This window comes from Primulina tabacum, chromosome 16 (genome assembly GCF_025594145.1).
Source record: "Primulina tabacum isolate GXHZ01 chromosome 16, ASM2559414v2, whole genome shotgun sequence".
NCBI lineage: Eukaryota > Viridiplantae > Streptophyta > Magnoliopsida > Lamiales > Gesneriaceae > Primulina > Primulina tabacum.
Genome location: NC_134565.1, coordinates 29381263 through 29392626, shown reverse-complemented (window position 1 = coordinate 29392626; position 11364 = coordinate 29381263). Strand labels below are relative to the sequence as shown.

The window sequence follows — 11364 nt, the reverse complement described above, 5'->3', positions numbered from 1 at the left end:
TAATGGTGATGTGGCCTAAAAACAATATTGCCTTAATAGAGAAAATTTGGGTAGTTCACAGAGATCCGGGTGACACGCTAATACATAAATGAGTCCAGATGCTCGACGAAGACACTACGACGCTCGAGTCAATAGTTTCTGAATTAAGTTCAAAAGAACCAGAGCATTTGATTGATATTAGAGAGTGTACATTTAAAATGAGATGAATTGTGCTATTTATAGATTTTCAGGGAGTTTTGTAGGCTTAGACTCTGTGTTCCTAGTTGAATTTATGGGTCTTGATATAAGACCTGAATAAATAATTAATAGGAGACTGAACTCGACTTAGTGGACTGAAAAATGGGCTCAATCTAGTGGGCTAAATAATAATTGGGCTATAACTCTCATAAGCCCTACACTCTCGATTAGTGTCAGCAAGCTGGAAGTGGTCGAAAGTATAAGTTTTCGGAGGACTCTAATAGTAGAGTTTCTTAAGGAGTTTGATAGTAGAGCTTGAGGAAAACTTTAACATTAGAGTTTCAAAATGACTCTAATAGAAGACTTTCAGTATAACTTTATCAATAGAATTTGTAATTGTATGTTGGTTGGTTTTAGTTGTGGGATTGGCTGTAATCTCATTATTTGTTATATTGGAGATTATTTGGTGGACTCTGGTCCCTTGGATTTAACTCCTCACTCCTGCGAGATTTCCAACATTAAAAATTGTTGATGTTGTTTATTTCACTTGATTGTGCTTGCTGAATTTTAATTGCTCTATTTGAATTATTTCCTACTTGTTTCAACAAAAGAGGGACAATTTTGTTCCATTGCGTTATTAGTTTATTCATGTTTAATTATCCCAACACATGACGAAGGTTCTGATGTATTATTTCAGCCAATAGGTCGTTGTTAACATGGGTCACTTCAAATAACTTTTGTGAATCGTTCTACATACTCTCGTTGGCTCTCGCCTTCATTCTGAATTATTGTAAGAGTAAGTCTCTTGTGAGACGGTCTCACGAATTTTTATCTGTGAGACGGATCAACCCTAACGATGTTCACAATAAAAAGTAATACTTTTCATGGATGACCCAAATAAGATATTCGACCCACAAAATTGATCCGTGAGACCGTCTCACAAGAGTTTTTTTGTTATTGTCAATAAATAAACTGTCATCTTCGGATATTTCTTGTTAATTGAAAATTTACAAAGAAAACGTTGACTGAGTTGTTATAGGTTACCAATAGTTCCCGAAGGTACTTTGTTGAACTACGAGAGTGCACGACTTGAAAAATTAGTTCAAAAAAGCTTGCAGCAAACGGCATCACTTATGTCATATAAATCTGCTTTTTGCATGAAATCTGTCAAGGTGGTCTTGTGGACCGCTTGTTCCATCAAAGTCCAAAAAGTTGGTGATTTTTATTCCAGTGGGCAGCGACTCGACTAAGATGGCAGTAGTAAAAAAGCTACGCCGAGCGGGTAAAATTACTAAAAGGGTTCTCATTCTCATTCTCATTCAAAGTGTGAGATCTTTGGTCGTGAGTGGCGTGCATGGCTTCTTCAAGGCATTATTGGACGTGATAGCTTTCGTTTTAGCTGTTTTTTTATTTGTCTTCTTTAGAGCCATGCGTGTTTTTTTTTTCTTTAGAGCCATGCGTTGATGACTTCTCTCTTGGGGTTGTTTTGTTAGCTCTACTATGCTGATGAGATGCTATAAATTGGGCTACCGCTTTGGTTGTAACGCGTGCGGCTGTCTCCTCTATTAGAAACTTCAAAGCCTCTTCGGTGATACATAACTCCGGTTGTTGTCCAGAAACAGGAGGCGAGTGTCCATTGTGATCGGCATCCCTAGAGGTGTGTGAACAAGTATACATTCTCAAATGATGGGGTATCTCCCACAGACGACGCCAAGCTCATATAACCAAAAATGGTATTACCTCAATAGAGAAAATTCGAGTAGTCCGTGGAGACCGAATAATTCTCGAACGAGTTCAAAAAATGAACTCCGTGGGTTGTTATCTGGATCACAAAGAAAAGTAAGTGGCGTTGACTAGCGAAGATATTCTTGCGCTCAAATCAATAGTTGTCGAATAAAAGTTCAAAAGAACCAGAGCATTTAACCTACAATAGATTTTGTATCTTAAAAATAAGGTGATTTGAACTATTTATCGATTTTTGAAGAGTTTTGTGACTTTTGGTTTCTATGAGCCTAGTTGAATTCACGAGTTTTGATATAAGACCCCGATAAACAATAAAACAGTAGTAGGCTAAATATTAATTAGATTATAACCCGTTATTAGATTTTTTTTTTTCATTATCATTAAAAATATAAATAAATCCAAACCACTTTTATACAAATAATTATATTTTCTTTGCATCCATTCTTTTTCATTATCATTAAAAATATAAATAAATCCAAACCACTTTTCATGAAAGTCAATGTCTAAATTTGTTAACTCACAAAAATGAGTTCGAGCTCGAAAATAAAATATTTTTTCCTAAATCAAAGTTAGATTCATGCTGCATTTATTTGATTTAATCGTGTTTGTTAAAAGCTATTAAACTAGACTCACGACCCAATATCATAATCTAAACACAACGAGAAATTTATATGTATAACGAAATTTACACACTATTTTTAAATTATAAAAAAATTATCTCAAATATTTCAAACAGTTTTTAAAAGAGTTCTTTCACGTAAAGTGCATTTGTATTTAATAGTAAAAAGTGCAGCCAGCCTTGTGAATGACACATGAGCTAGCTTTGATCTATTTAGCCAAGTTTCAGGTTTAACACGAAATCAAATTATAATAAACACATCTACGACCCCCAAAAAAAGCAAAAATAAGACGATCTCACGGGTCGTATTTTGTGAGACATATCTCTTATTTGAGTCATTCATGAAAAATATTACTTTTTATGCTAAGAGTATTATTTTTTATTGTGAATATCAGTAAGATTGACCCGTCTCACAGATAAAAATTCATGAGATCATCTTACAAAAAGCCTACTAAAAAAAGGGCAAAAACTTGTTTTAGATGGTCTCACGAGTCGTATTTTGTGAGACGGATCTCTTATTTGGGTCATCCATGAAAAAATATTACTTTTCATGCTAAAAGTATTACTTTTTATTATGAATATCGGTAAGATTGACCCATCTCACAGATAAAAATTCGTAAGACCGTGAAATTTATTCAAAAAAAAAAAGAAGAGAAAATCAAATGATCTGATCGACTCATTAAGTTTGTCAATGGACTAAAATTAATTTTCACATAATAAATTTCAAGTCCCTAGAAAACATATTATATCTATTGATCAAAAAGCTGATCTTTTAGACATTCTATGAAAATTGTGTTTCATATACCATTTGTACTATGTTAACACAATATCTCCAACCAAATAACTTAAACAAGAAATACATATAATATATATACAGTTATACACAAATACAGAAGCTATCATTTTTCTCAATCCATTTTCTTTAAGCTATCTTCTCCTACAATTGATTCGATTCCATATAAATTACTATGTTACAAGGGAACCTTAAATCATAATATCATGCAATGACATACAAACGGCCTATCAGCGGAATATACAGTGTTTATGAGATGTAAAATACTGGACAACATCTTCTTTATCCAGACGATCCAGCTTCAAACCGCAAATACACCTAGGAATCATTACAGAATCGTAAGGAATCCTTAGATTTAAATGGTGTCAAGCTACGGCAGAGAGTTGCTAGAAGTTTCGTATATTTCATCGACCCAAGTTGCAGGGACGTAGACTGCATCCTGCAACGAGCTATGCTTCCGGCCGTAGAAAATGTAGATAAATACTCCTACCGCCAGCCATATAGAAACACGGATCCAAGTAGAAGATCTTGAATGCAGATAAATGCCGTTAAAATCATATTAATCAAGAGATTTTCATTATACCAAAAGCTACAATTCCCTCTGACAATGCTATTCAAATGTTTTCAACTGCATATAAACTCAAGAGTTATGTTTCAATAGTTGTGCTACATAGGCAGTCATACAGGTCAGCAAATGCAGTTCTTGCTCCCAAACAAGTTTTCCTTTTTTTTCTGAAGATTATGACGTGAAATAATGGTTCTTTAAGATTATATGACGAACTTGGAGCGAATTTGTGCTTAACAGCTGAGAAATTGACAGATACTCACCCGAGGTTGATTAATAAGTAGACATTGATGAGTATGGAGGCGATCGGTAGCAGTGGAATGAATGGGCAAATGAAACCTGAGAGACAAGAAACAAGAATTTCATTTACGGATACAACAATTTTCAAAAAATTATGCAAATGGAATATTTTAAAATAAGACAAATATTAAAGGCATTATCACTATATTTCCATTGATAACAAAATGTCAATAAAGTTATCCACAATGACTTCACGCTCTTCTCCCCTCGATAATTCCACATGGATACCGAACCATGACTTGACTATGATACCAATTATAGAACTAATGTATGCCGACAAACTATTAGGTATAATTGATATAAAAATAGAATTCAAATATTTTAACTACCCTAATGCAATATTTGATTGTTGCCACACATCACTGCAGGAACAGCAGCCTTACGCACTCAAGGTTGAAACTGGGTGATGGAGGGTGAGGAGATCCAAAGTGGTGGTCTTATGTAATTGAGGGGAGGCAATTTTTTTCTTCTGATATTATAGATATAAATATCAAGTTTTTTCCACGTTGAGGGAGATCACACCTCTTTTTTCTTAAGGTCCAGCCCTGTATTCACTGAGGTCCAATATTTAGCATCTCACGGCTCTATATGATCGATTGTAACCTCAAGGGATGGACAGGTGGATGAAATGATCATTTTCAGGAGAAATGCTTCTCTGGCTCGAGGTCTAGAGAAGTAGATATAATAAACACTCATTTGTATATAAGCGAAAATACCTCCAGTGTGCCCAAAACTATGCCTTGCATCATCTTGATCCATACAGGTGAGTGATACTAGGCCAGAGAGAAGAAGAAAGCCACCAATTCCACAAAGTGCATACCGAAGAGAGCTGATAAAAATTGAATTGCTAGGTTTACTAGTGTTTATACAAAGCATTAAAAGTAAAAAAAAATAATGATTCCTAAAACCTAAGCCACCTGTTAAGGCTCATAGTTGAAGCTGCTGAAGTTAGAACTAGTACACCAACACATGTAAGCAAGATCGACCAGCCAGCAATCTTCCTACGATTTCCTTCACTCAAAATAACTGCGAAAAATACAAGGAAAAATGAATCGTTGCAATCACATTTTTCCTTGTATTTTTCGCAGTTATTTTGAGTGAAAGAAATCGTAGGAAGATTGCACTAGTTGCTTCTGAATCAAGTTATATCAATAGATTGGAATAACTTGATTCAGAAGCAACTAGTGCAATCTTCCTACGATTTCTTTCACTCAAAATAACTGCGAAAAATACAAGGAAAAATGAATCGTTGCAATCACATTGAATCAATCAATAGATTGGAATTACATCATCTGTCTCATGGATCCCACTAGAGATGTAAATGAGTTGAACTTGAAATCGAACTCAATCAAAAAAAATTAAAGCTCGAGCTCAAAATAAAGAAGCTGGAGCTCGAGGGCAGCATCTTTCTCTCTAGGGGTTAGAAAAATCAAGATCAAGATTCCTAACAAAAAGCTAGGAAACTTGAGTTTGAAATTGAAAAATCTTAAACACAATTCAGCTTGACACGATCCGGCTAGACAGCCTCATGAGCCAACCGACTCGTCTCACAATTCTAGGTACTAGGAGGGTGGCAACAACTTTCCAAAAATGCCCATCAAGAATTATTTAGATTCCAGCGTCGGATAAAACTTACATTTGAATTTCTTCACTGCTTTCTCTAAGAAAGGATACTCAACAGATATTTCTTTGTCCGCTAAAAGTGGAACACTGCTTTCCGGAGATATAGCATGATCTTTTGTGTGCTCCACATTGGCGTTTCCAGGACAATTGTTGTTGCTGTAACGCACTGAAACTGAATCTATTGCTTCCTGAAAATGTGCCAGAAGAGGAACCTTGTCTGGTGGGACATATCTCAGTATCAGCACCGAGATTGCCACCATTGTAAATGCAAGAAGTGTGCCAACACTAACCTGCGGGTAAAATTCAGTAATCAGGACCTTGTAAAAATTTCAGTAGAAAAAAAAACTAGAAGAGAATTTGATGACCCAGTTTGGTTTAAATGAACTTCTCTTACAAGTAACAAAGGCGCATACCATTCCCGATAACTGGTCCACATCCATGAAGAATGCCAAGACTCCGGAAAGTAAACCGGTTACTACAGTGCTTTTCACAGGAACTTGAGTGCTTTTATTGACATCTGAAAAAAATGACGGCAGCAGTCCATCTCTAGCCATTGCCATTAGAATTCGTGGCTGTCATACAGAAACACATTCTTAACTTTCCTACGTTATTGACAACTCATTTTAGTGAGAAACCTTTCGATTTCAAGGTGAGCTCATAAATACCAGGAAAATTTCCTCCAACTAGAATTAAAGATATGACTCTTTCCGACAAACTTTTACCAAAAGAAAACAAAATGCTATTTTAGAGAGTTGACATTTATGTGGCACGAAAGAATAGTGATTACCTGTGGCAGGATAGACCCCATCAATGTTGAACAAAGAGCAGTACAAGCTCCAACAGCTATGATATAACTGCATTTCACGTAAATCAACAATAATTACAAATGGAGCACATAGACGGAAATTAAGCTTAAAAATAACACAAACAAGATAACATAGACATAAACAACTTACGCTGCCCACTTAACACCATGGCTAGCAAAGGCAGAGGAAATAGGAGTGTCAGGATCCAAGGCGTAATAGGGCACTAAACCAACTATGATCGCAGAAACTAGCATATAAAGCGTGCAACATAAGGATAATGATAAGCCAATGCCCAGTGGTAGGTCCCGTTGAGGGTTTTTTACCTGTAGCGAGAAGGAAATTCATGGCCAAGCTTTCTTGTCAGGATGTTACAATTAGAAATCAAATAATACATGCTGGAATTGGATTTGGTATTATCAAGATGAGATGTATCTTTAATATTATTTAGTGGGATTTAGTAATAAGAATATTTCCTACAGATATACCATATTTATTCCATGATATTTACCCAATATAAAGGGGAGATGATTACATTTTCAACAAAGAGACACCAATAAGAATTTTAGCCTTCTGCGTTGTATCGTAAATGTAGGTTTCGATACCCAAACATGTAGATCTTCTTTGTTGCGGTTTTTTTCATTATATTACGATTATTTTAAATTCAATGAGTTCAAAGTAGCATATACCTCTTCTGCTGTACTAGCGACCGCATCAAATCCTATATATGCAAAAAATACTGTTGAAGCACCAGCAAGCATCCCATTAGCCCCAAAGGGTAAATATCTAAAAGAAAATGGAATATTGGCGAACAGTTTCATATATCTGGGAGAGATGATAAAGCAATTTAACTGGAATGCAAATCGCTAACAATTATAAAAAAGATTACCCAGTGGAAAGTTCATAGCCAGGCCATCCAGTCTTAATGCCTAAATATCCACCAGCTACAATGACAAAGATCATGGCGCATACATTTGCTGAAGTTACGATTCCTTGGACAAACGTACTCTGCATACACATTTTATTTTGCTAACTAATTTAGAAATCCAAAAACTTTAGTGGTGGAAAACCCAATGCAATAAGGTAGTAATACTGTAAAGAGACCTCCTTGATTCCCACGCACAAAAGCCCTGTGACCACAAAAATTAAGACAGTTGCACATGGATCAACCACAATATCAAGCCCGGGAATAGTCTGGCGAGCTAGAAAAGAAGGGAGACTATTTGGACCTCCAAAAAGCATCGCCTGTTGCAGGAAAAAAGGTGATAAAATAAAACCAAGTCACCATCAAGTACTAATCCAAAAACCTTAATGACACGCAGATGTACCCTACGCACCAGATTAGGGGATATGCCACGAGCAACGGCCGAACCTCCAATGGTGTATTCCAATATCAATGCCCAACCAATCAACCAAGCAACACTGTTTGAAACAAAAATAAGTGTTCAAATCAATACTTTAACAGCATATTTATCTCCAATTGTTTGCAATAAACTAATTAATGAAAGCTCGCAGTGGGTAGGTTTGTTCACAAAGAAGTCAGACCTTAAAATCATATAAACGAATGCAAAATCATGAACAAGGAACAGCAAATTTCCATAGGAAACTCCACTGTAGCATGTTACCATGAAATAGTTCACACTAGATATGATTGAAGTGGAGAGAGATGATCATATGCAACAAAAGACTCAACATTCTCTCGCAAAAGCAGAGATAAGGTTTGAAATCACAGGTGAATTCACAAAGTAGACATTATTCAAACTGTGGCGAGACAGATTTGAAACGAAATTTACCCTTCTCCAGCACAAATGTAAGAATAATGATATGCACTTCCAGCAGAAGGGCATCGACTTGCTAGCTCGGCATAACAGAAAGCAGAAAGGGCGGCCGCTATTCCAGCTATAAGAAAGGAAAAGGTAAGGGCTGGCCCAGAATGCTCCCTAGCAACGGTACCGACAAGAATATAAACCCCAGCACCAATTGTTGCACCAACTCCTAGAAAATATAACGAAAAATGATTCAGATCAAAAAAATCAGTCCACTATTCACATTACTGCACTCTTAGCATAATTCAATAACAGGGTTCATGTATAATCACTAGAATCGTAAAAATTTCAAATTATCATCAGAAGTAATAAACTTAGGAGCATAATTTAACCAATTTAAAACAAAGAAAATGGATAAAAAGCTGAAGCACAGAAATAAAAGTCTCCTACTTACAGTAAATTAATGAAATAACATTAGACGAGCAAACTCCAATCACAAAAATAATAAATATTATTAAATCATAATCATAAGTTAAACTGCAGGAACGCGATCTAATGGATTCCAAGCAAAGAAAATGGATTGGGGTTGAAGCACAGAAACAAAACTCTCCCTTCTTCATACAACATATGAAAATATAAAACTACACGAGCATACTACCAGAGATCAAATGCGAAACTGATGGATGAGAAGAAAATTCAACTACACAAACACCTCAAAAGACATTCCAATACAATAAGAAACGTTAATAAACCAGAAACCTCAAACTCTAGAATAACGTATAAGAAAATTGACCAAAAACATTATTAATAAATTTATCTTACCGATGGCAACGAGATGAGGTATACTCAAAGCCTTGGCCAATCGATTATGATCACTTCCAGGGGGAGCTGACTTCGAATGAGAAGAATCAACCTGTTTTCTCCTCACGAGACATCTTAAACCCCCAGCAACACCATCACTACAATCTTTATGTGCATCACGAAGAAAACCCATAACTACCCTCGAATATTTCTCAATTGGCGCCCCAAGATTCAATCTTTTTCCCCGAATGAGGATAAACTACTCGATTTTAGAAGTATGTCACCACGGATACGTACATGTTTAAGTATTTCTTTTTCAACACAATTCGATAAATTATAATCAGATACGTTCAAAAGAATCTGGGACAGGAATCATCGTGGGGTCGATCAAACTCACAAGAATGTGCGGCGGAAAACGGCCCTTCTGCAAATCCCAGAGGCGGAGAAAGATTGAATCTTTACGGATTACAGCCCTTGGAAAATTGAAGGGTCGAGGACGGTGTGGATGTTGCAGGGATTAAACTGGGATTATTCACGTATGCAGAGGGAGAGAATCTAGGGGAATTCCGGTTCGCATATATATTTTTAATATAGTAATATTTAGATTTCCAATTGACATGATATTTTAACTAAAAACTAACGGAAGGCGAATTTTGACTTCTTGGGGGAGATTGTGAGAAATAGGATGGTACCTTCCCAGAGATATTTAAAAATATAACCTCCATTTGATTCTTTTACTTAAATATATGACTTTATTTTTTTAATTAGGTGGTTATTACTTCTTTGACCTTTTCACATAAATCCAATAAAATATATATGACTTTATTTTTTTAATTAAGTTATCGTTATTTCTTTACCATTTTCACGTAAATGCAATAAGAAAATCATTTTGACATAAATCTAATAAGAAACGAATGTTTCTGTTTAAAATTTGAAAAAAATTACAAATGACAGCAGATATGTTTTGAAAAGAAACGGACTAGAATCACAAGTGATGTTTTGTTCTTTTGCTTACGATATACTATACAAAACGTATAAGATAATTTTCATTTTCAAGTTTTCATTTAAATTGAGAAAAAATAAAAAAAAATAGGATGTAATGAAGTATTTGGTTGGCTTATTTAATAATTAGATGCCAAAAGTACCAAAGAAATTGAAAAAAACTAACAACTTCCAGCATGTATGTTCTTCCCCATTAGCTCAAATGTCAAAGGAACATGTCATTGAAACAAAAGAAAAATATGAACGTGTAAGTTCAAAATATCAATTTAACAATAATTAAAAAATTAAATACATATATTAAACTATTGATTTCTTCTTTCTACTTTTAAATTCACCAACGGAAGGAATCCTCTTTTTCTTTGTTCTCCCTTTGTTAATTCTAACCTTAGGAGATAGTACAATCAGAGAATCAATATGAGAAAAGAGATAATGATATAGAATAGTATACATGTCAAAACGGGCTGACGGGGCGGGCCAGCCCGCAACCCGCCATTAGGCGGGGCGGGGCGGGCCTTTAAATGGCCAACCCAGCCCAACCCACCTTGGGCCGCGGGTTAGGTGGGCCAACCCGCTTATTATTTTTTTTTAAAAAAATATTAAACAATATTAAAATAAACATAGAAGAAAAATATATTTCAGTCAAATAATTACATAAAAAACTTAAAAACATTGAAATAAGACATTGAAAGTATACAACAATCAACATAATCTATAAAAAAATAAAGTGCTTATTCTAATTCACACAAGATTTCATCGTACACATGTACTAAAAATTAACTCATCTAATATCACCAACCGTAAATACAATGAAATCTTTAAATGTGAATTCCAAATATTTTTTAGTATACACTTTCTCCAGTTTCTTAAGGATTTGTCATCACAAGAAAACAAAATTTAACGATCTTAAGGGTTTGTCCGTACAAGTCACCTAGCTCTTACCATCCACATTTTCTTAAAAAGTGAGAAACATTGGAAGATAACAGAAAGTCGAGGAAACAGACGGTTGTAAATTTCAAAAAATATTATGTGTTAAACATTACACATAATTACTTTATTTACTATATTATTTTGATAATTTTGGATTAGTTCGAGTTAAACATTAAAAAAAGGGAGGAGACTGAGAGTATAACATCTTCAAAAAAAATAGAAGCATAGAGATTTTACCAGAGTGA

General features: G+C 35.0%; 1 protein-coding gene across 1 annotated transcript; it reads right to left on the bottom strand.

Moving 5' to 3' along the window:
- Positions 1 to 3289: 3289 nt before the first annotated feature.
- On the bottom strand, positions 3290 to 9852 carry LOC142528791 (cationic amino acid transporter 2, vacuolar-like). Its single transcript, XM_075633960.1, has 14 exons — positions 9212 to 9852; positions 8417 to 8618; positions 7961 to 8045; positions 7728 to 7868; positions 7513 to 7631; positions 7313 to 7409; positions 6777 to 6949; positions 6608 to 6674; positions 6234 to 6392; positions 5834 to 6110; positions 5115 to 5223; positions 4914 to 5026; positions 4161 to 4236; positions 3290 to 3859 (listed from the first exon to the last, which is right to left on the bottom strand). Exons 1-14 carry the CDS (start codon positions 9381 to 9383, stop codon positions 3703 to 3705), a joined length of 1947 nt encoding a protein of 648 aa, XP_075490075.1. The 5' UTR covers positions 9384 to 9852; the 3' UTR covers positions 3290 to 3702.
- Between the last annotated feature and the right edge of the window lie 1512 nt (positions 9853 to 11364).